The sequence below is a fragment of the Pygoscelis adeliae genome, unplaced genomic scaffold (assembly GCF_000699105.1).
Source record: "Pygoscelis adeliae isolate BGI_AS28 unplaced genomic scaffold, ASM69910v1 Scaffold48, whole genome shotgun sequence".
Taxonomy (NCBI): domain Eukaryota; kingdom Metazoa; phylum Chordata; class Aves; order Sphenisciformes; family Spheniscidae; genus Pygoscelis; species Pygoscelis adeliae.
The window spans coordinates 6,678,300-6,704,796 of record NW_008825618.1 but is presented as its reverse complement, the minus strand read 5'-3'; the positions used below and the strand labels follow the sequence as shown (position 1 = coordinate 6,704,796).

The following is a 26,497-nucleotide window of genomic DNA, read 5'->3' as shown; positions in this document are numbered from 1 at the left end:
TAATTTTTGAAGGTCTTGGTTCATGTGTTAGTAGGGTGGTCAATGTTAAGTACAGGAAATGAATACAAAGAAAGTAGAGACGAGTAATAAGTTATCTGTATGATTTAATGCAAGATAAAAAATAGGTTGGGAAAGGAAAAGGAAGTGGGAGACTGATTCAGATTTTTCTTCTTCTTCACTCACATCTTTACTAAGAACTTAAATGCCAAAACATCCATGGCAAAAAAATCTTAGGGGTGACAGACAAACTACGAATCATTAGCTTAATAGTTGCCACAAGAGCTGCCATGTATGAAAGTGTTAATTAAGTACAAGTTTACGGGCAATATGCTAAAGAAAATACACATATTGAAGAAAATATACATATGCAAAGGAGAGCAATTAATAGAGAACTTTGAAGATTTAGCTGTTTTTTGGTAATGTGGGAAAAAATTAGATATTCGTTAACTGTCATTAAAAACTGATGAAGGATCTTCTATGATTCTGCAGGGGTCTTGAATGCCCTCTGCCCCCTCAAGGGTTTAGCTGCCCGGGCTGCGCGAGAAGCCCCTTTGGCTCAGAAGCGGCTTTTGAGCTCAGGTGTTGGGCCTTGGTGCTGGCCTGATCTGGGGTCAGCCGTGCCGGTGCCCAGCCACAGACCCCTCTGACCCCACCCGTGGGCTGATGTCCCTGCCTGGTCTCATCCTGTCCCCATCCCCATGGCCCTGCCCAGCTCTCTGGGTAGTGTCTGACCCCACTGATCATCCCTGGACCTGCCGGGTGCCACAGGGATGTGCCGGGAGGGTGAGGGCCCTGCCCCACTGCCACCCTTGGCTCCCTGCTCCTCTGCCCGCGTGGGGCAGCACCTGCCCCGGCTCCTCTCTGGCCATTACACAGAATTGCCTACATCTTGGAAAAGGCACTGAAAACTCACAACTCAAAGGAGGCCTAGCAAAACTGTTGCTAGCATTTGAGAAAGATTTCAAGGTTCGAAAGTCTCACCCAGTGTGATTTCCCTGGATGTGCCTGAGAAGAGACAATGTTTAAATAAAAGTAGAAATTATAGGCTGCTACTATTTGCACAGAAGAATCAGGAAGGGGTTTTGGCCAAGTAGAACTAGAAGGACTTCACCCTCATGGCCATTCAGCTGCAGGGATGGTAAGCCTAACATCTCCTACCACAGCTTTTCTCCCCTCCTGTGCCCATACCTCCCACAACGGAAAAGCTGTGGAACCTCTGAGTCTGATCTTTACCTTCCTCCTAAATTTAAATACAATGAATGCCACTATCCTGAATGCCTGGAGTTTTATTCTGTCAGCAGGATTTTAAAACAAAGTTGATCCTCAACAGTGAAGTTCATGGAGCCTCAACACTAGACGTTATTGGGGTGAGACTGAGAATTTTGGTACAGCTAACTTATGCTGAGTTTCAGCACACAGAGTCTAATGGCAGTTTGGTAAAGTGATGTAATTTGGCACTTCATATAGAAATTATTATTCCAGCAGGACTACCACCTGTGAGAAAATCTGATGTAACCCTTCCAAATCTAGTTATTTCATTCACAGTATTTAGATCCAACCAATTTTGTAAGACAGGTCTAACACCTGTTTGGATTTCCCTTTAGTCATCAGACACAGATATCAGCAACAGGTAATTTGTGAAGCAAAGGGATCAAAATGGTATTGTGTACAACTTTCCTCTACGAATTTACCTTGTATCATTAGACTGCCACAGCTACATTTGTAGACAAATGGTACAGATAGGGAAAACTGTTATTTTCAGGATTGATATTTCTTTCTATTGCATTTTAAATGAGAAAATAATCAAACAATTGGAAAGAAAAATAGCATCCAAAGATAAAAGGAAAGAAAAGGAAGAAAGAAGGCATGGAAACATGCAATGTCTTCCTGGCTTTATACCTATAGCAGTTAGAAAACAAAGAGGCTGCCTCCTAAGTATGTTGAACTGGGGAAAGTTGGAGTAAGTCGCCACTCACAGTCTTGAAAATTCTCATCTTGAGCTCTTGTGTGTGAGAAAGGAAAAGTGGGGATCAATATGGATGATGCTAGAATAATCACCATTTTACACACATTGTATTAGTTCTTGTTAGAAAAGATGATGACTGGAACACACAAAAAAACAGACATAAGGCTTTGCACTTAATGCCTCTGAAAAATGTCTACTGGGATCTTTTCTATACCATTCACTTTCCCTCACTGTAATCTCGAAGCCCCTTTTGGAGATCAACCTTATCCTTTAGAGTTGGGAATTATTTTCTCAATGATCAAGCAAAGAGGTTCTGATCAGTTTAGATTTTAATGAGAAATTCAATCACTTCACTAAAATTACTACTTTATACAGGAAATTAGTGGAAAGTTTTCTTATTGACAGTGAAGAGGGCACCTGCACTGAAAAACTGTAAAAGAAGATACACCAGTTCCGTGAACTGATCTACAGCTATAGTTGCAGAAGAGTTTCACTGCTTTTTAAGGGGTGGGAGAAACAGCACAGGCAGAGAGAGCACACATTGCAGTGCATATCATTGTTCTATGGGAGGAAGGAAAGTTTTGCACATCTGGGAACAGCAGTCTGAAAATACAAACACAAAATGCACTTCCTGATCATAATCCAGCTTCTGCATGAATTTGTATATTAACATTTTCCCCAGCTTGAAGTAGTTTAGTTTTACACATACAGCTTATTTACAAGCAGTATTATTTCAGCCTACAAATGTTGGATGACAAAGATCTGACATTACAAGGGAGGACTAAAAAACGTCTGTCAGAATCACCTTGCAATACTGAGAGCATTGTATCAGTTCGCCTACGCTACCAAAAGCCGTAACAGTACAATCAATGAGGAGAACTAGCAGCCTTGTTTAAACTGAAAATGGTGACATCAAGTTGAACAGCTGCCAAACTCACCATCATTTCTGAAACCATTTTCTATAGTTAAGTAGCCTTAAGCTGGGTTTCTAATATACATATACAAATGCAATGACATGATTTTTAATGACTATGTCTGAGTATCTTACACATACCTATTACACAGACATTCTTATATTGTTATATATACTACAGCTTTGGAATACCAATGCTAATATGAAGCAATTGGCCCATAATAATAAAAGCAGGCCTTTCCACTTTTTTCTGTGAGATTTTTCCCACATTTTTTCTTTCCTGTCTTCCTCATCTCTCTTTTTAGTACCCTTTCTTCACCAGAGTTGAAGACCATTTACAAGCTGATCTATCACCATTTGCACCTCTCTTCTTTGCTCTCTGTTTCACTTTGGTTGCAAGATTCATCACTAAGGTAGTACCTACTGTAACTATGAGGCTTAACTTAATGTACTAGAAAAGCTAGTATATACTTTTATTATGAGGCTAAACTTCACATGCCAGAAAAGCAATGCTTACAATAATGGACTGTATCTACACCCAGCAAAAAAAATCAAGAGTAAATCAAGAGCAAATTGAGAATGTAACTTCAAATCTCTAATCTCTCTGTATTGCACGTCATCATCAAGATAAACAAAGTTCTGCAGTTCTTTTGAAACACACTAAAATCATAGAAATTTTGGAAATGTCAATCAAGGATCTGCTGATAAAAACCAGCTTCTGAATGTAATGAACACGTGGGAGTAGTTCTTGTCAATCAAAAAGCCTTGACTTGCCCTTTCAAGAGTCTCTCTTCATTTCTGATATGCTCCCCCTGCTAAATCTTGAAAAATGATCTTACCTTTCAAGAATTGCTTCTGTCTTTTCCCATCATGATCCACATGCGGATACGGTGGGGGATGTATTCATTCAGATCCCTCCCTACATAGATTTAGATGGCTTGCTACTTTAAGATCCTAGTTGTATATAGGTTCATATATATATGTATACAAAGTGGCCAGCTATTTGTCTTCGTATGCTTCCCTGGCAGTCAATGCTTGCAAGAACATACACTCAAGTTTCTGAGCTCAAGGTCCCTCTCAGGACGGCATCAAACACCACAGAATTACAACCTAACAACTCCCCTTACACACCGGGGTAAAACCCCAGCCTTACTGAAACTCTCAATGTCTCCAAAGGGGAGGGATTTCCCTTTTTAGTTATTTAAATTAACTCTTAATCCAGGATTATAGACTGCTTAATACATGAACTACCTCTCACCTTTTACAGCATCAAGTCTAAGAATAACCATTATTGACAATACTGCTTTGACTCGATAAGGTACTTTTATTTAAAATGAGAATAAAACCCCAATGCTATGTCTCATTTCTCATATTGCAATAGCTTAAGCAAACAATGAAAAAAAAGGTGTATCTTGTGATCTTAACAGCCATTATTTACTAAGATCGTTTAATCTTCTACATAAAAGTTCAATATTAAACAACACAAAGAGGAACAGAAAAACTATCAAAAAACAGTTGGGCATGAACCACCTATAGTTTCAAAAGGGCTATTATCTAATTAAATTTGCTATTAGAGTCAAGATTACACTTGCTTAAAGCAAACATGACAAGTTCACTTACTGATGTTACCAGAATGATATGATCTCATCAAAATTTGATTAAGCCAGAAATCAGAATATATAACAGAGGCCAAATCCTGCTTTCTGATTCATGTATGAGTTTGATCTTATAGAAATTCACCCCTAGTTTAACTCTATCAATCAAGAAAGATCTGGCCCACTGAACTACTACACTCAGGAGTTTAAGGTAAGAAATATTTGGCCCAAACTCTCTCTCAATAATGCAAGATACAATCTACGCTATGTAGCCAAAGCAAAGCTTTATTGATAAAAGCAGCTTTATGCAAATGTTCAGCTATAAATTACTTCTAAAGAGTTGGCACTGCAATGTTCAGACATCTATTTAAAAATACTATTTTGTTCTTTTTGGGTGCTTATCAGATAAACTTTGTTCATGTGAATCTAATTATTCAGGTTTTTGCTAAGTTCTTTCCTGTTGGAGCTTCTTGCAAAGTGACTTCAAACTGTTTCATTTTCTGAATAAACTGAGTGATTCCAAACAACTTTTGCTAGAAGAGGAATAAATTAATGATCGGGAGCTCAGAATCCTTTTGGTCTTCAAAGCCTTCAAAGGATTTAAAACATAGAATTTAACTCTTCCCGTCCCCCTCTTTGAAGTGGGTCATTTTTAGTAAAGCAACTTAGCCTCAGGTTTCTTCAGAGCTAGTGCATTACACTATTCTGCGTAGTGCCAGAAGCGCTAACAGCTTAAAACATTACCGAAGAATGGTAGTCGGAAGACTTGCGTTTAAGAAAAAATCAGAAACAAGTAAGTTTTTTCTGCAAAAATTAATGTGGTATCTTTCTATTTACAGGCCCCAAATCTAGGAATATTATTTTATTCAAATACTAGCCAGAGTGGAAGATAGAAAAGTTGAGAGAAAAATCTATGGGAAAAAGCCTTAAATATGAAAAACTCAAACCACTCACTTCACATCATTTTAATTACTATTGGTCTTTTTACATTTACTCACTATACTCATTATAAACTTAGCCAATTTAAGAGAAGATCATTAATGCCAAATAGGATTCTCTCATTTCAGTGATATTTCTTAGCAATCACCTAGAAAAGACTGAAGAAAGAAAGGCAAATGATCTAAATCGGGAATATGTTTTCATTGCAAAAGAATTTGAATTAATAAATTTTGAGATACCCCCAAAATTTTCTGAAAAACCAAAAACTTCCACTTATATTAAGCATTTGGAGTGTATTCAGCCTTAGATACACTACATTTAGGTGTCTATATACAGCTCTTTATATTTAAGCTCTTACTATTAAAGGGGACGTAGTCATCACCGTTTGTGAAGCCACAAATGTGGGTCAGTTCACCCTGAAGCACATATCTACATGTAACTCTACACAGAGCTGAGTAGAGATTCAATCTCCTCTGATTGCAAATGGGAGCCAAGACAACCAGCTCATGTGGAGACACATACAAAGACCTAATTTTAAGTGTTGGGTGTTGAATTCCATCCTTGGTTTCAAAGCAGTCAACACTTTGTTTCTGTTTTTCTTAATAAATATGAGGTAAAGTAAATCTCAAAATGAAAATGGAAATATCAGTTACATATGGCGGAATTTCATCAAAATCAACACATTCCATAAGAAAAGTCTAATTTTAATAAAAGTCTTTTTTAGTTTCCTTCCTTTTTCTCCTTTAAGGCAGTAATCCTAATGGATATAAGACTGATCTTGTTAAGAGGCTGTACATGTACTCCAGAATAAATCCTCATGAACAGGTACTCAATAATAAATAATTTCAGAGCTCATTGAAAAGTTATGACACAAATGTAAACTATTGGAGGAAGGACCTCAACAGCAAAGAGGCACTAAAATAAGAAAGATATTAATACTAAATATAAAGTTATTTTCCTACCTGTGTGCAGACAAATTACTGAGGTACAGGGTGTATTTTTCTTCAGCAGACAGCCCATCCATCATCAAGTAAAAAACATGAAAATTACTCTGTTTGAGAGGTTGCATAATGACACGAGACTTCTCCAACATGTATGTATAAATCCTAGCTGATTGAGAAACAAACAAATAAATTCATCATTATACTGATTGTTCTAAACTTAAAAATTTTAAACCATTCACCATTGCAACACTAAGAATAAACAATGTTTCTTATAAAACAGTCTGAGGTGAGCATGATATCAAAAACATTACCATTCATTCTACCATGGTTTTCTATATAAATCACATATAAACCCCTCATTCCATTAAAATTAGTGGAACAAATGTCTTACCTTACTTACTTACTGTCTTACATTACCTTTAAAATTACTTACTTAATTTTAAAGATAACGATGTTGATTTGTACTCTGTTTTACTTATTTGAGGAACCAGTTGTCATATTTGGGAAGACTTTCTAAGAGACAAGCTGTTAGCCATCTCACTGAAGCATAGCCATCTGAGCACTGACATCTGTTCTAAGCTCCTTCTTAATGGAGAGAGAAAGATGCAAGAGAGATTCAAGACATCTTGGAAAAACTGCCCTTGGAACCATTTCCTCTTTCTCTGTGAGCAATCAGGAACGCTCAGATTAATAGTTTAGATTAACCACCTAACTTCTAGATGGCTACTTCTAGAGGGCTACAAAGAGACAAATCCTCTGCAGAACTCGTCATCAACAAGCTCACTAACCTGTGCCTGGGGAAACACGGGCATCTCAGAAGGGTTATGATGAGCTGGCCAAATAAGAAGCCATGTGAATCAGCACATCTGGGAAGAAGGTGAAGGAGGACGAACCTGACCACGATTTGCCTACAGAAATGCTGATTACAGGATCACACACAATCTGAGGCCCACTAAGGTTCTGAAAGAGGCAAAGCACAGAAGCAGAGGAAATATTGGACCCTCAGATCCATTCACCTGCTTCACCAAATTACAGGTATTTTAGACGTATTTGTGAAGAGACAGAGGGACATTCACGGTTTTGGGCAGACTACTCTTCAGCCCTCCACTAAGTGTACACCACCATGCAGTTCCAGATGCAGAAGGCTAAAGAGAACAAGGGAACGCCTAACTGTAGCTAGAGGTCGGGGCCCTCCCTGTGAGCGAGGACCTGATTCCAGTTCCCATTTACCCACTGTTTGTACACTTTATCTCATCATTGCTTAAATACTAGCTGTGGTGCAAAGACCAGAAGCATGTCCCTTCACACGCAGCTGAGCACCCCCACCACTAGGATGCAGTACATTCTGTTGCAGCTTTACCCCTTTCAATCTCTGCAATATGGCAGAGCTTTCACAGGGTCTTAGCGAGCATCCTTGGCCTGGAAAAGACTGTTGAGTTTAGAGGATAAGGTGCACTTCTCAGCAATGGAGGAGCTATATTTTTGAAACCCTGTAAGCAGAGGAGGATATTAAACCATAGCTTCCCATAGTCTGGATGACAATCAACTCCTCTAAGACTCCTTCCTTTATGAACTGGAAGTAGTTCGTGAACATTCAGTGATAGAAAATACTGGTACGTGCATCCTGTAGCACAGTAAGTATGTTCTCTAAACACATACCGTTTTTGAGCCACTCATGTTTTTTTAGAATTTTTTTTTAACTTACTTGAAGCAAGCTGGGATTAAGCATAAAACAGCACTGAGTTATTCAGTGCAGTCAAAACTGTTGCATTTCTAGGCACAAGCAGAAGCACAACTTCAGGTGCCTGAGAGACCTGAAGATTGAAGGCAGAGTGGGAGTTTAAAGACTTCTAAAGATGGGGATAGTTGAAACAGTATTTTCAGAATCAGTTTTGGACTCAAAGGTATCACCCAATGCAATGCTGAGCAAAGCTATGAAGGTTAGATCTCCGTGTGTGAGTGTGTATCAGAAGCACGGTAGTTGCATTAGCCTAATGGCTAGGCTAGAAGCCAGAATGTCATGCTCCTGCCACCATACATCTGTTAATATCCACAGTAGCTCATTCAGAGCTAGCTTGGTTATTGCTATACCATCTGTGTTTGTCTGGTAATTATATTTTAAATTTCACCTAAGTATTTTCCTATCTTTTGGAGAGCTCTAAGTTTCTGTCTATACTGTTAAATTAAACACAACAAACTTGAAGTTACTTGAAGTTGTGTGTATGAACACACAGAAATGCAGCCTGTGAGAATATTGTTGAAAGACAGTATAGAGTGGAGGGAAACAAAATCGGTGAACGTTGAATATATTGTTTTGAGAAAAGTCTCAGCAGTTAAGTGCTGTCCCTGAACTAAGTATAACTATGCACGGCCTCACAACGTGCTACTCTGCACAGGCCAAACCATCCCAGACACATCCCAGTTAAGCAGTATGGAAGGTCACCGGTACACTACCCAGGGGCATCTTCCACCCTTTCTTTTATTTAACAGCACAAGCATGGCCTGACACATGTACTGGCAACCAAAACCATGCCTGGGATTCTAGCTACAGAAGAGACAGTAGGACTGACAGAGGAGAGTTGTACGGCTGACTTGCTGAACCAAGGAGACATGCTCTGGCCCATTTAATCATCCTACAAAAAGTAGAAGTGAACTCTTGCTATTATGGAACCTATATTATGAGAAATGGTGTATCACCCATCTAGCCCTCTCTGTTGCTACATTACGAAAAAAAGAACTGTGCTGGAAGTAAGAGGGCACACTTGGGAAATCATTAAGCTGGTAGCAGGACATGTTTCTGGCTCCAGTAACTTCGCAGCATACTGCAAATTGAAGCAATGCAATCTTAACCTATCATGGCAGGACTGGCCCAGACACACACTTTCATCAGAATCAATCATTATCTGGCTGCCATTCCTACAGGGTAAAACAGAATAGACGAACCTGAAGGATGATTTCCATCTTTTATTGTGCTTGTAACTTATTTCTCAGTAAAACTAACCCTACCATCAATTAATTTGAAAGGAGGTCATTACTAATCTTTAATCACTTTTTTTGTGTGCAATGATCTTCACTAAGGCTTTCGTAACTATCACTCAGGTGTTTTTAACATTCATTGATTAGTAAAAGCAAGAAAAATGTTACTGGAGGTCATCTATCTGATTAATTAATACATTTAACTTTGATGACGGGCAACACCACTTATTTAGATGACAATTAATTCAGCCCTTTTCAGGTACTTCAAGTCACCCACTTTAATAAGGCTAAATCCAGTTCATCTCAGTTAGCACCTCCAGCAATGGGAAGAGCTGTTAAGAAAAGTTGAGCTTCTGATCAGCAAGAATCAAACACAGCACCATCTTAATGGAGCTAAAGTAACTCATAAAGAAAACTATCATGGTAACATGATTTTCTACAAAGTGAAATGATATGTTCGTTAATCTATGTGTGAAATAAAAGGGAAAAATAATAAAAGAGTTCCAGAGCAAAGTCTGCCATTTTTGTGCAATGTTAACTGTGGACAAGGAAATTTGTACTTCCTTTAACAGATCACTTGACCTACTGAGCAGCTACAAAGTCAGCAAGTGGAGTCTGTATTGAAAGTGTGGCCAGTGAAATCTTTCTTCCAGCTACGCATTCTTTGAAACTACATTGCTCTTTCTCAAAAACCATGCTGTCCTAAACACAGCTATTGCTAAAGACAAAATAACATTTGGAAGTTCAGAGCTGCAACACAGTACAAACTGGGTCCAGTCTTTCTTATACCAAAAAAGGAAATTCATGTCTGAAACTTTTTATTGATAAAAAAATTTTTGTAACACACACAGGCAAATATGCATTCGGCTTCTTTTTACAAATCAAATCAGATCCTTCCATTTCAGTGCAACTTAAAAAAAAAAAAAATCAGGCCTTGCTTTTCAAAAAGTGAAGACTGAGAAAAGCAAGGCCTGAAAAGCAAGGCAGGAAAATCTGGAGATTAAGTTTGCTTGATTTTCTCTTCCTAACCTTCTTTTTTAGTAATTTGAGGATACTGACAGAAGCCTTACCTTTCATCTTAGGAATTATGTCAACGTACCTGAAAGACCATTTACTCTCTCCCTTTCCAAATAAAAATAAAATGCAGCAATTTTACTTCTGGAAATAAATAAATAATCAGTCTTTTATTACTATGCAGTGGGTGTGAATCATCGTATATGAATGATTATGATTTTTTGGCAGAAGATCAGTCTTTGAGTTCTGTTAAGTATGAATTTATTTTAGAAACTTAATGAAATCACTGGCCTGTAGTTTATTCCGTATTTGTTCTGATGTAAGACTTTTTACTAGTTCCCACTTCCTTATCTAATTCTGTCACAAAGAACAATGACTTAATCTGGGTTATACCTTCTCCACTTGTTTGATTGGACTAAAGTAATGAAAGGTACCTGACCACAAAGCCACTTGTTACAGAAAAACTCCCATTGGAACCCAACATCACAGCATGCCTCATCAGAAACAAGAGTCAGAGAAGACACATAAAACCTCTACAGATATCTGTATTGGCTTTGAGTAGGACCACGCTCAAGAGCTCCATCCTTGTTTTCAAAACTTCATGGCAAAGATCCAGTTTATGAGAAAGACTGAATCAAGCCTATAGATGAAAATTATGGCCGTTTCTGTTATTTAGCTATATTGGACTTTCTGCTATAAGAATAAACATTATGTGACAAAAGTCGGAGCATTTCCAGGGTCTAAGCATAAAAGAACTTCAGCATTAACAACAAGCTGTCACAAACTTCACCGATGTCCACTCAAAATACAAGGAATGCTACCTCGAGCTTGCCCTCTATAATAAAAATGAACACATGTACTTTGCATGCCCTTTCCTTAGTAAATTGTTCTGGATCTCCACCCTTAAGATCTGTCTGTTAAGGAGTTCAAACAACCTAAACCCTTTGAGGGAGGCAGTCTAGTGTCGCTTGGATTTTTGTTTACAAACCAGACATATTTAGCCCAGTTTGCCTCAACGAGTTACAAAGTCATGTCTCAGCAGAATCAGGTGCTCTGCATATTTACATTTTTCATTCATGTTTAAACAGTGCAAGACGGTAAATACTGCTGCAAATGATCTTGCAAATAGATACAGAGTATCACTGGGTGGGATTTAAACCAGCCAAAGACAACATGCCTGATTCTTTTCTCATTTACGGTGGTGTAAATCTGGGACAATTTCATTCAGAAGTGATGCTTAGCAGTGGCCTAGAAAAGGCAACATCTACAATGCAAATCAAACAGCATGAACAACTGCACCTTACAAAAATATAAAAAACACTTTCACTGCTGTACTGGGGCTTCTCATTCTTGACTCTAAATTACAGAACTTTTGACTACCTTAGATTTGGTAAGAGCAATTGATCAAATTCCTAAATATTTGGGGAATAGTAAGGCAGATAAGTAATTTGTTTATATTTGTTAATGGACTTGACTACCCCTAGATTTTCTCATTTAATGCCTATGGCTTGAAAGTGATAAAAACACAGCATTAATGTACCAGCAAACTGACACGAGAGCGTGGTTAACTGATTCCACATTTACATCATTCACAGACAAGGGCTGTGAATTAAACTGGCAAGTCTGGGTGAAGCTGCTTGAAAACTCAAGTCCTGGCAACCTCAAGCAAGGCACCCAAAAACTGTGGGAACACATGGCCTTGAGGCTTCCGTTCCTCATCTGAGGAACTGAATGACCCAACCTTAGGTCAGAAGTACTGTGAAAATGAAGCCATTTATGTTTCTGAAATGCTCATACAGTGAAAAATGTTGATGAACAACATAGAAAATCCACAGAAAAACTAGCATTCTGTTTTTAGAGCAGAATAAAATGGCACAAGCCACACATGAATCAATGAAGGGAAAACAAACTATTTAGTAGCAGATCACTGAAGAAATATAGTCCATTCTCTGCACTGAATGAAGCTGGGGAGGGAGGGAGGGGTAGAAAAACAACAGCATTAAATTTGTATGCGCAAGGCAACCCAAGAGTATCTCAGACAACTTCAATTCTGGCATTTCCTAATGTTCATATGCTTGACTTTTCAAAATTAGTATCATTTTCATCTGTTTGTGTTTGTGCTCTGTGTGTGTAACAAAAAAAGAAAAGGCGTGCACGCAATGTAATTGTGATAACTAAATACGCTCAAATTAAATATATACAATACAAAGGATTTATAAAATGTTAATTTTAGGGATTGAACTTTATTTTTACGACCCCAATTCAGATGCTATATAGTCCATTCTAAAGTTGACATCACTTTCTTTATATTCCTCCCACAAGAGCTCATAAATGAAAAACAAAAATCACACTTTTTAGTTTTACATTTTCTTTACAAATATCCTATATTTATTGTAAAACAAACCAGAAAAAAGTGATAGTAATTTCCAACACAGTGACATTTTCACTGAAGAAACTGTCATATTTGGTAGGGTACAGTGAACTCTCTCAAGAAAATGAATTGTAATTCCCACTATGAAATATTTCCAAAGAATATTTTTAGGAAACTCTTCTGAAAGCATAAACACATTTAAGATGATAAAAAATGAGTAGTTTTGGAAATGTTTATCCAATGGGATCTAATTTACTTGGATCAAAAGCATGTCTCACCACACAGATTTTCCATCCAGAAAGATCAGTGCAAGTAGGAACTGTCTGTGTACAGCTATTTCTGCACACACCTCTCGCTTTAGCACAGAGTAACTTTATGATGACCTATGCAGACCAGCAACGAAGCCTTTCCCTGACTGCCTCCAAAGATCAGAGTTTTCAGAATCAAACTGAAGTTTTGCCCAATATTCATTTTTTTTCACTAATGAACGCTTACTGGGGATTAGCAGACTCCCGCTTACTCTGAAAGCAGGCACGAATTCCACACTACCTTACCTCTAATGAGAAAAAACATCAGTATGATTCCTAGTTCCTTTATAAGAAGCTCAAAGCTATAATAAATTACTTCTAATTTCAGTATTACAGAGTACATTTGTATTTTGTTTGCCCTAAACAGATGAGTTTATCACTTATTTAAGGGATACTCAACATACCCAATCCAATATTAGATATGAATGCAAAAAGTAATCTCTTTGTTACTTTTATTTCACAGTAACGCGATACACAGCTGTCACAGTTTGCTAATCTCGGGTATAAAGGGAAATGGCATTTCCTGGGAAATGCAAGTGGTGTTAATTTTTTTTCTTGTCTTTCCCTGCCACCTAGTGGTTGCACAGAACAGGGCTCGCCCTCTTAATACCGCGCACTACTCTTGATAAGCTGTGAAGTCACATGCTATTAAACATGTTCCTCTGACACTCCGTAAACCCCCCTTGCCTCTTGCACATACTTTAAGGCCATTGATGCCCAACTCTGTGCGTGGCACACTGGGATCCCTGATCTACTAGTCTGTGGGTGATATCAAAATAAACAGATTAAATGGTACTTACCCGCTATTAATGTTTTTTTCTTCTCGCAAAACTGTAGCTCAAAATATTTTATAAAACAGCTGGAAAAATCATTCAAGGGTGTCTTAGCATGTCCAAAGGCCTCCAAGATACAGTTTACCTGCAAGACAATGGTAAAGAATAAGAAAGGAAATAAACAGGAAGATATTTAAATAAACATCAGTGAGGTTGGCTCGTGATCAATAACTGGAGAAAAAAAACCCCAAAAACCGTTTTTCAGCTTGGAATTTAACAAATTCCTTGAAAGTTTTTTTCTAAATAGAAATTAAAGTAAGATAGCTCAAAAGAAAAAAAAAATGCTGTCAGAATAGCGGAAGTTGTAAATGGGAGGGGAAGACAATGGCTTGCACTTGAGTTGTGTCCTTACAGGTAGTTTGGATACAAGTAACTGGAGTCACATGCCCAGAGCTGGCATGCTTAGCAAAAAGATTAGAATCTTTGAAGGCAGCTATGTTTGTAAAGTTACAGTCAGTTGATACTAATAACCAGCCAAAGGAATTTACAAGCTTTATATGATGCCAGAAATGGCATAAATTATTGATTCCAAATAGAATTACTTCAACATTATACTAGTGAAGAAGTGAGGAAAAAAATAGATTCTGACTTTTTTATGGCATCTCTCACTAATGCATTTCCATGTTACATCTTCATGGTCACAGCAGTTATTTTTAAAAAATTAAAAATTTTAAAAATAACAAAAAGGATTAAATATGCCATCTTTATTCCATGTTTTCTCTGTATTTACCTTTTTTGTGTTTAATTAATTTCTTACACTAAATGGATTCCCTTCAGCACTTTCCTCTTTTGCATCCTAAGAAATCGATTGCAAGGTGGCCTCAATACACTCTTGGTCTGATATAACCATGGTTTGCTGAAGCTGGATGACCTAGATGGGGAGAGGTAGGAGGGAAGAGGGCTGTGGAGTGGCACAGATAACGTGTGGCTCCAATCACAGACAGAAGCTCTAAAAATCAGACCCTTCAGAATTATTAATTAAACCAGCTATTTGTGCAGTAGGTGGCAGCAGAAAACTAGTCAGCCTAGTTTTGGTTCCACTCCAGTAGTGTTGTTTGGGATGTATTTGCTCATTAAGCTAATTCAGCACTTCGTTTAACCTGTGCAGCTTTATTAACTTTAATGGTGCTATGCAACTGCAGCATTGGAATGAATTCAGGCTACTGTCTTCATTAAAGCACCTTAAAAGGCAATTAAACCAGAATCTCTACTTGATTCCCCATGGGTGGGATCTGCTACATCTACCTTCACTGTCTGAAGTCCCATCTAAGCTAGTCACAAAGGATCTTTCTATAAGCAAACGGCAACTCATTTTTCTTAGTATGTGACGATTCTCTTCTGCCCACATTGACTAAGGCTCATTGCACATATGGCTACATCTGTACTATTAAACTAAACAGGAGCAGGACTCTCTATCCTCTATGGCAAGTGGCATGCTAAGGTTCACATTTGGACATCTACCTCCTCTTTTGCAGGACAGGGTGGACATACTGTTGTGAATGCTCCCTGGCACATGCTGTCCTCTGAACTGTGGCAAGAGGACCTGTTAGGGATTTAAACCATGTCAGGGAGCAGGGTAACAACTGCATGTTAGGGATTGATGTTCAGTTTACTACCTAGAGTAGAGTAGGTTAAAGTAGTCTACAAAGTTAATTAATTTTTAGATGGAGAAAGTTAGGCCTGGTCAGCCCCCTCCCACATTGATTCCTCTTCTTAACCGAGGACAGCATCTTATTCCATTTGCACTGGATCATGATGGCTGTCCCTGGGAATTTTCCTGTGGTCAGGAGACAAATTGCAGCAGAGTCAAGACTACTTCCCACACTTCTTGATTCCCACTGCTGCCATATTTGTACCCAAAACACAGAGGTTTCTGTTACCTATTCACAAAGTTACTTATTTACTTAGTTCTACTCATTACTTAACCTGAACTTTAGGAAAGAAAAGGACTTGGAGGATCTGACCTGAATTTTGCAGTTCTACTTGAATAACACCTATGGTCTGAGCAGTTCAAAATTGTAAGTAAACCTGTGTAGGTAGTAAATGAAAAAATACATGGTAGAAATATATCACTTGTAGGGCTCCTGGGTTTAAAATAAAGTAAGTGTCCTGTCACTATATAAGGGTATTAGTGCAACACTAGACTTTAAAATTTAAATCAAAAAAGGTGACAAAATAACAAGAGTATTCTTAACGTTGTCACGTGAAACCTAGATTAACTGCATCAGTTTAGGAACACCATCAATGAATCAGACAGCACTGTGAAAAACACTTTAACATGGCAATTGTATGACTACACGAAGTAAAGTAAAGCCACAGCTTATTCAGTTGCAATGTTTTCAGTGTCATCAGGCTTTTTAATGTCTTCAAAAAACACAAATGTAACACTGTTTTCTAAAATCCACCCAAAATCCATAGGACTTTTATTACCTTATCAGCTGGAATGTACAAAATATGAACCAGTGTACCTGTAGCCTTTCCCACATCCCAATAATCCTGATTTGTAGGTTGTCTGTTAGTGTCAGCTGTACTTCTGACACTATGTTATCATCTTTCTGGACCGGATCATACAAAATTCAGGAAGAAAGCAGTGTGTTTTGAATGATGCATGTGATCCTATTAAAAAAAACCACAATGAACGATTCTAGAGTTCTGTTGCATATCATGCATGTGGCAAGTGAAACCTAAAAAAAAAAGTATCTTGGGTTGACTGTAAGTGCTGCAGAGGAAGGTCACCAGAGTGGGTGAAAGAGTCTAAACTTTTTTTTTTTTTTTTAAGTATGAAACTCAGAACTGAGTTATGACAATGCAGACTGTGCTAAAACGTTCCATGTAAATCTGTCTCTGAGCTGGGATCTCAGATGAGAAGTTTCATCAGGAAAGGCAATTTTTTGAAAGAATTTGAATTGGCAATCTAGGGTTCAGCATAATTTAAAATGTCAGTATGAACCTTTACAGTAGTGTTACAGCTGTAACAATGAAAGACAAGTTGCAATGTTCAGTCAAATGAAAACTTTACATTTACAATGTACTAGAAAGGAGACAAATTCATCTGATACGTGAAGCAGGTTCTCATGATTTCATGTTATGCCTTGGGCAGAATTTGGTTCTGCTGTGGGAATTCAATATGACTAAGCAAATACTCAGAACTCTTGCCTATGTCATAAATATATTTAGTCTACAAATATTGGGCCATATAACTTTGTTCAGTCCTTACAGTTTTCCTGTAACTTTCCAGTTTCTGTCTTATATACTACTACTTCAGATGCCTCAGCACTTCTTATACCATCCAGAGAAGCACCACCGCAACCATACAGATAAATTTATTTATTTACTGAAGGCAATTAGTACACATTTAGGAGACAGTACCTTATCACACAAGTGTTTCCTATTCACTGAAGCACTGCTTTCCGAAGTCACCAAAACATATAGAAACAAAACTGGCCTCCACTTTTTGGTTTCCTCTCATCACATCAATGTGAGCTTAATCCTGTTCCCATTCAGGTCAATTCAGGGAAAGAAACCTCCTTTGACTTCAATGGTGAAAACAAACCCTTTATGAACTTCTGCACAGCAGATGCTTTTTTCCTTACAGTTCAAATGCCTTTGCCTATCCAAGAGGCCAGATTTTTGCTTTGTTCTACTCACTACCCAGTGATCAGAATGCTACTTACATGCTTTATCTTTGTATCAAAGGTATTTCTGCTGGAGCTGGCTCTGCAAGTGAGGTGCTTCACTATCTGTTTGCAGGCTTCAGACTTCCCAGAACCACTTTCTCCACTGCAAGATGACAGGCAAGAAAGATAGAGGGGAATCATTGTTATTTTCACATTTGATATGTTATTTATATTCTCTGCTAGCTCTGTTTGAATGGATTTAAGATATCTCAGTCAAACTTTCATTTCAAGTAACAGAAGGTTTATGGATGGCAAATAATAAAGAACAGAACGTAGGAGATCGACTGGCTGTCTATGTTTATGAGGGCTGTCAGAGCTGTCAAGCTATATTGTCTTGTACCACAAGCCAAGCCAATCAAATCTAAAGCTTTCAAGTAATTTTGAGGGTATTTATAGCACAGATTTTATCTCCTCCTTTATCTTCTGTCCAGCAAAGGAGCCTGCTAATGCTGCCTGGTTCTCTTTGCAGACGGGGAAATACTACTGTGGTAATGATGGAAGTCAGAAGGAAAGGAAAGTGTAGAATACAACAAGAAGAAGGTAAAGGAAATAGGAAAGGAACAGGAAGGAAAAGAAAAAGATGATTGATTTTACAACCTGCCCAGTTTCTGCAGTGCAATACACTCTGACTTCAGTGATCCTGTTTCACTTAATTTCTTGTTCATGATGTGGAATAAATATTCCAAAGAATGAGAATCTCTGAGGGGGAAAATGAGCAAAGAAAACAAGGTAAAAGGCAATATGAAAAACGAAGGTAGGAAGAAACAACAGAAAAGTGGAGGGTTGGAGGAGGGAAGCAAACTCAGTGGTGCACTCTAAGCATGGAGAAGGAAGGGAAAGAAACAAAAGAGATGGAAAGGATAAAGTTAGTGAAGCCTGATTAAGAAATTCATATAAGAATTTCTTACTTGAATTCTAAGAAGTTGCTTTCTTTATAGACAACTGAACCAAACAAAATGTAATTTTATGCTCTTCCTTCATTTATCTGCTTGATCCAATTTAAAAGGCTGTTTCTACCACAGCCAGTTAGATTTTTCACAAGTACGACGGCCATGCTGGTTGGTCAGTCTTTATCTGTATAGTTTAGTTTCTGAAAATGAGAGGGCAGCAAAATATAGTATCTGTCTGGCCATTGCTTTATCTATTCAAATCTCACTTCAAAGGAGAAATCAATTAAATAAAGGAAGAAACAAAAGAGGGAAGGACAAAAATGTCTTCATACTCAGGCAGGAATGGGATCTCTGCACCATTCATTTTCATTCAACTCTTATGGGACATACACACAGCTCTGGTGAGTATCTTATTTGTTTACCTGGTAAACTGTAGTCTTAGGTGATAAGACAGATGTCTCATTACTATATGTGATGTGTCAAACTGCTTTTATCTATGTCCTCCATGTTCTATAATGAGCTGGAGTCTGACCCAGGACTTCAAACTCCTATTGGCATCAGTAGGAGGTTTGTGGTCCAAGACTGCAAAGGTTTGCGACCTGGACATATGTTATGCAAAGACCTCAAATAACAGGTCACAAAGCCATATTTAAACCAGGTCTTACAATGAAAGAAATCATGTGAAGTCAAGAAGGTCACTGTCACAGCTAATATGAAACTAGTATCTCTACAGGATTGACGAGGTTCTCCGTAAGAGCACTATCCCTTGCTCAGATCTTCAGCTTCTAACTTTCTGAAAGAGTTTCAAAAGTCAGATGATACTTGATGTCACCCTCTAAAATCTGCATGCATCTCTGCCCTCTTAACGACTTCGCTCTCCATATGTTAATTGTACCATGCTGCCTCTGTTCTTAAGAAGGAGCATTAGCCTTCTGTCTTTATAATGGTAGTGTCCAAATTCCACGTTCCTTTGCCTGTTACCACTAACAGGAACAGAAAAAAGTGAAACAGGGCATTAGTCCTGTGATACTCCTCCCATGGAGACATTTCATACTCTTGCAAATTACTGATCTTATGCCTGTATTGTCCAGAAAGTCAGCGAGCTTACGGATAGACATATATTGCCCCCCACCCTGCCTCCTACTGCCCACTCACATTGGACACTCCACTGGCACTTGTGTGTCATAATGATGAAAATAATTTTGTCCCTCCACAACATACTTAATCCAAAATCACAGCTGCAACCTGCTATGACTATACCACAGGTTACCAACAAGATTAGCAACAGCGGCTCTTCGCTTATTTCAGCTGTTAAGGAACTTCTCTGAAGTTAAAACATCTCTGAAGTTTAGTACAGTCACAGTTACAGATGATGCCACTAAGCAGAAGTGTTCATATATGTTCGAAAATCAGATCTGAAATAATTCATAGTTTGTAACAACTCACAAGTTGTCCAATGTGTACTGCCCTTTATATCCAGCAGATAAATATTTGTATCATTCTGAGCGCTGAACAAGACTTGATATTTAACAAAGTGTTGTAGTATTTTATTATTTTGCTTGCTTAGGTCCAACTTCATCTGCCAAAAATAGCTTCTTTAACAGAAGGCTTTTCCAGGATTACCAGGGTGGGGGTATTTTTCAAAAAAACTTTCTCACAACTGGAGAAACTGGGGAGATGAGGGTGGGCAGAAGGGATGCTAAAATAACATTTGATGCGCCTTTGATTGTTTTCGAGTATTACAAAGCAGGCATGCAAATTACAATTAAAACCAGAAAAATGCTTTCTTAAACAAAGGAACTGGAGTGTTCACCATGAGTTTCCCCACTTAACAATTAATTTGTTTCACTTTTTAAATAAGGCTATATTTTGTTTTTCACTGCAAGCTAACTGTGGCCCGGATAACACAGGACCATGCAAGGGTGCACAACGTGGACAGTTTCTGTCCCTTCTTGAATATTTCTTCCCAAGATTGCTGTTTCCTAAACATTGCAGTGACACAGTTACAAAGATTTGACACTCTCAGCTCAACTGTTAATTTTACAGTGATTGACATTTTGTCCAGCAGTGTCAGGGGAGCTTGTTGGCTAAAGTGGTTGCTAGAGTTCATTTCAGGGGTCGGAATTCACTAGATCTTGGTTGCTGAAAGACAGACACAATGTCATTTAGTTGTTCTGTGCATTTCAAAGGGTTATATGTATACTCCTAGTGAAATATAGATTGTAGCACTGAGAAAGAAATGCCATGTTAGGTGAAGTTTTAATTGTTGATATAATTGTTTGGAACATTTGGGGCAATAAATAATTTAACAATGAAAAAGTAATTTGGCACCTTGAACCAGATCTTGTTTGTTCCATTTCCTTTGAGGTGGAGTAAAATTTTTTGTAACGTCTCCATTGTCCACAATATCTTCGCTTTAACAGTTTAATTCTGCTTAGAGAGCAATTCCTCTTCTCTGTTTTAAATAATTGCTTCATCACTATGTTTTTCAAAATGTAATTTACAGTATGAACGTTGACTTCTTATCACTTTTGGTCGGTCTGCCTTACCAAGGTGGAGGATAAGTTAGCATTGCAGCAGAAAAGCATTCTTCCACAGTAAAACTTCCTTAGAAGGCATTATGAAACAGGCAAAGCAAAGACAGCTTGTTTCACAGATAAAGAAGGTTAAATTAGGAAATCAGCAGAGACAGTGTACTCTAAGGGAAAGGAAAATGGACAGAGAATTTGAAAGCCTATGCTCACCATGGGCTTTGGGCAGGTTCCGCTAAGCTTTCTCATTTTATTCCTCCTTTGGCTTTCTAACTTTCCTATATAACTACCTGATGGAGGGCCTGGTTCCTACTATTTCTTTATTAATGTTTTGTTAATACAACCTCAATCACAACTCTAGTCTCCGTATCTTAAAATAATATGAATAATAAGAAAAAATAAACTCTGTTTTGAAATAAACCATTCAAAACTAAAATTGTTAGGAAAAAGTCCAATTTGAAGTGTGAAAATACAAAGGCATGTGAAGCAAAGAACACAAGATGTTCTACAACCAGGGGAACTAAAGAAGCTACACCCTGCAAATCCACTGCACTTGGATTATGATCCAGCTCTTCTGCTACCTTGTGCCAGCCTAGCTGGGCCACGGGCACCACTCACGCTGGCGAGCTCAGCGCTAAGCATGTGCTTGTGGGACAGTCCACACGAACCGCCTGGCTGTTCCCTTTCAGAATAGCTGTGGTTGGAGTTACAACCGACTCTGTGACAGCTCCCAAAAACCACAAAGTCTGTGTGACCACCCCAGCTCTGAGACCTCCATGGCTGTTAGCGGCCAACAGGTTCAAAAGTTATTGGGTGGAGGGGGACTTAGAGGTGGACAGACAGAACCATCACATAGAAGTAGTTAGCCGAGGAAGTCCAGCTAAAATAGTCAAAAAACAGCAAACCCCAGGCAAGATTTTAAGAATTAATTCCTGCAAGTACTGAGACGTACATCTTGCTTACCCTCAATTTCTGCATATTAGCCAGGTTTGTCTATATCTTTATGAATTCAGATAACTGGATCATTACTGTTTGGCAAGTGTAAATACCAGTGTAAATAAATCCTATATATCATCTGTTTGGGGAAAAATATGACAAAACATAAAACATGTAAGGAGCAATGTACCTGCCACTTCAGATCATATAAGTGACAGGGTTTTATTGTCCGCATTTCATTTTCAGTTCTGACCAAAGGTACCGCATTCAGAAGTCCAGGAATACTTAACAAAACAAACAAAACAACCTACTCCTGCAGTACTTGAATTATAATCAGAAACGCTGGAAAACTTCTGACAGAATTTGTTCATATAAGATTTCCACCAGTTTTAAAGGAAGATTTAGATCAGCATAGATATGCATGCTGTTTTGTATGAACTTCTGAAACCAATCTCTTATTGTACCACCCTAAACTGTGAGTGTTAGTACTCCAGATTCCCACTCTGATAGTAAGATATAGCTAGGGAAGAGAAAGTAAGCTTGCAAACTTTGGGGGGACCAGAATAATTTCTTTCTTCTCAGTTTGCAGAGTACATAAGCAAGACACTGGGTCTTGCTCCATGACTGAGGTCTTTAGATTTGAAATAAATATGTGCAAGCAAGACTGCTAAATATAAAATCACGTGTTTTGTATCATCAGTAGTGATACCTGTAACTGAACAACCCTGCATGTTAGTTGGAAATTATATTTCTAAAGTAAACTAAACTGGAAAGTGTATTTCTAAACATTTTTTTATTATAAATAGGATGTTCGAATCTATAACTGTACTGCAGTAGCCCATTGCACTTATAATACATTGAATTATAATGTAAAAATTAAAGACTATTAACTTGAACAGAATGCCTGTGGTGATGCTAAACTGAGGAAATCAAAAGCTTTCAAGGCATTCCACTTTAAAAGTCAAGGATTTCTCTTCATTCCAGATTATTTGGCTTAAATGTGATTTGTATCACAACAAAACCATTGAATATTGATGTTCCTGGCTGCTAACATATACAAAATTGTAACATTTTATTTGATATATTCATTGGTTTTTTGATTCACCAAATTAGCCATCAGCATCCCATAAACCATTGGCTTGATTGACTAAGGATCCTTAGCTTTTAACAAGTCTATAAACTATACTTAAGCTTCCTAGACAGCTCCTCACTTATCTTGTCAGTGCATAATGCATTTTCATATCCTGAACAGCAGGAGCAAAATGCAGTCAGAAGGAAGTTAATTATGAGAAGTCCACCTATTGGCTATTTAAGAGTATAACATAATGTTATTTTATTCTGTAACTTGCATACAAATTTTATACAAAGTCAGCTCTTGGTGTTAAGCATACATGAGTGATGGTGGCTTGCTATAAACTAAAAGTAATTCTGAATAACTGGTAGTACACTCGTCAATAATTTGGCCAAATACTTTCCTGTTGTAAAACACTCTATTTCAGTGACAGAACACTTCACTAGATGGGAAGTGACTGAAAAAAAAAACAAGGTGGAAAGACTGATCCGGATCATCCTGAGCACTTTAAATGGATTTTTTTTTTTTCCTTTTTTAACCAATTCAGTAGCAAAGACTTAATATGACGTTTAGGTGAATAGACAGCAGCAGAAAAAGACCAAAGTCACAAAGAAAATTGAAACAGGCAACATTAAAATGAAAGAGTAGTAAGATTTTTATTAAATTTGAAGATGAAAAGACAGCTTCACACAGTTTAAATGGGACATTATGAATGTTCTGCAAAATAAAGTGCTTTAACATTGCTAGAATTGCAAGAGTCTAAAGTGCAATTCTAAAACTTCTTTCAAACATGATGATGTATGTGTTTTTACCATGGAAACACAAAGTTTTGACACAGAAGGGTTGCCACTAGGTTTGCAGAGGGTTTCCTTCCACTAGCAGTATGTAATAATGTTATACTAAGAACCCTATCTCAAATCTGTGTTAAATCTGCATTCTGTAAGTGTAAGGTTTTTAACATAATGCAGAGGTCAAACCAGAAAATGATAAACTTTAATTTATAAATTAGGGGTTAATAGGTATTTTTACAAGAAATATTCCTAATTACATGCAATTTATAAAGAATGGAGCAATGACAGAAGTATAAGTGGAGCTTTGAGTAGTTAACCTAACACATTATAGGGCACTGTCTGCTCCTTTCTCATTGCAGAAGATGCTTCAGTGTTCCACTGCCTGTTCTATCTTCTGTACATTCATACAGTACACACAGCCTCTGCAAAGCAAATGATCTGCTTGCAGTTGTACAGTTATTGGAATATTTTGCCATTGATATTTATGTATAATATTTTATGTAATGGGTGATTCATTTTACAAGACTAAAAAAGGGTTACTTTTTTTTACATTGTCTGCTTTGCTGCTTGGGGAGAGCCAGTCAACCTGCATGAAGCAAGGGGAGCACACAAAGTAGAGAGTTGATGTGTCAGAGAGGTCCAACCAACGAGAGACAAAAATCAAACTCATGTACTGCAAAGCAAGTTTGGCAATGCTAGATTACCATTTTCACGGAATCACATAATAGAAGACAAAGGAATTCGACCACTAAACTGAGCAGTAAATTCCTGAACACTCTATACCTTCTAATTTAAGTTGCAAAACAATGGATTTCCTTAGATTAAAGAATAAACTTGAAAAAGATACTTTCAACACTTCATTTTCCCTGCAAAGGACTGGTCTGCTCCTAAGTTAGCTCCAGGATATATATTGGGACAGAAGTATTCTTCCAGATCTGTAAGGAAATACCTTGGAGATGGATATTTGCTGTTTGTGAATTGGTGTCTTCAGTTTTTTGGGCAACTCTCCAAAGCAGCCCCAATAGGAAACTTCAAGATTTGCTAAATCTGTTTCCTGTGTGAACAACACCTTACAAAAAAATCTTGCTGCTAGGGAAGAATATTTCACATTTGATAGATCATTTTGTTGATTTTCTTTTTTTTTTTTTTTAATATTTTAACCACTCATTGGAAACTTTTCTTCGACTGCTTTTGGTCTTAAAGCTTGCCTTCTACTAAGCATTCTTAAGGTTATCTGATACAAACCAAGCTCCGTATGCTACAGAAAGATGGGAATACTTCCATACCTACAGTGTCTTTAGGCACAGAAAACAGAAAAGGTACATATTAGGTGATGACACTACAGAAGGGAGAATTTTTCTTCATCTGGCACAAGCCCATGCTGTTTCTGCAAATAGCACGTAGCTTATCACTCTGAGAACAGCCATACTCATGACAGAAGTGCTGACTTTTTATTAGCTTGATTTCGTGCTCAGGGGGAAGTCACAGTAGATCTGCAGCTACAAACCCTTTCTCTGTGATCACAGGAGCACTCACTGCCAAATCTCTGTTGTTTATTCCCAAAGAAAAGGGTGGAGTCTCTGCTTCCATATGCTTAATTGCTAACATTATCACAATCATTTGTGTGGAGTCAGGAGACTCCAACCATATCTGGCTAAGGATACAATATAGAAATGGTCTGGCCCTGAAGGGCTTCTACTCTAAATATATCACTAGAGAGAAGCAGCTAAAGAAAGAAAACCAGTAAAAACAAATGAACAAAAACCAGATGGAAGTTATATGAGAGAAAGAGAGAACAGGACAATAGCTATGAGCAGCATCATATACAATAAGCACAACTGCTCATGGATGAATGAATGATTTATAAAGATTCTGATCTCAGTGATGTGAATTAGTAATGCTTTGAGAAAGCTTGTTGTAAGGGACTTCGGTACAGAAACATAAAATTCCTGGATCCCAGTCAGGCTTAAGCATGAAATAAATAGTGCTGTAAGACTCTACCCTGCCAGAAACTATGAACCTCTCCTTAAGTAGCACTTTAAGGTCAGAAAGTAGAGTCTGGTAGTTCAGCAAGGGTTTCAAGACCATAGCTTTGGACTTAGGCAGCTAAGTTCCAACTCAGACAACTTCAGGTGCCTTCATCTCTTTTCATTATCATCTCTTGGGAAAATGTGGGAGGAAAAATGACTAGACTAAGAAAAACAATATGATTGAGGGTTACGCTGCATGCAGAATTCATTAGCAACAGTATGTGCCCAATAACAGCGTAATTCATGAATCATTACTAATGGCCACTAAACTCATGGGAAGTATCTTTTGTAATTACTCTTTGGCAGAAAAAAAATGAACTGAAAAATATTGCTAATAGAAAATGAACTTTATCTCCACAAAATAAACAAGCTATGAAGCTTGATCAAGATGATAGGATTAACATGAATAAGGGTACATTTTCTAATATTCTTCCTGGTCCTTTTGAAAATATTGTGGGTAGCTCAATGTACTGAAAATAAAATAAAAGACTTCTATAAAGAAATTACTGTTTTTTAAAATAACAAACTCAAACTTTTCAGGAAAAATTCAGATGAGAGTTATACATATTGCCATCACTTGTTTCTTCTCTGGCAGTGTATTGGGTTTGTGTGGCAAGGTTTTGGTAGCAGAGGGGCTATAGGGGTGGCTTCTGACAGAAGCTGCTAGAAGCTTCCCCTATGTCCGATAGAGCCAATGCCAGCCGGCTCCAA

At 37.8% G+C, this 26,497-nt stretch overlaps 1 protein-coding gene across 1 annotated transcript in view; it reads right to left on the bottom strand.

Moving 5' to 3' along the window:
• MYO16 (myosin XVI) overlaps nucleotides 1–26,497 on the bottom strand; it is a 278,671-nt gene that overhangs the window by 108,323 nt on the left and 143,851 nt on the right. The window contains exons 13-15 of the mRNA XM_009333377.1: nucleotides 17,534–17,639; nucleotides 13,827–13,944; nucleotides 6,376–6,523 (exon numbers count right to left, since the gene is read on the bottom strand). Of these exons, the coding sequence (XP_009331652.1) occupies nucleotides 6,376–6,523; nucleotides 13,827–13,944; nucleotides 17,534–17,639 (372 nt within the window). The remainder of the gene's footprint in view (nucleotides 1–6,375; nucleotides 6,524–13,826; nucleotides 13,945–17,533; nucleotides 17,640–26,497) is intronic.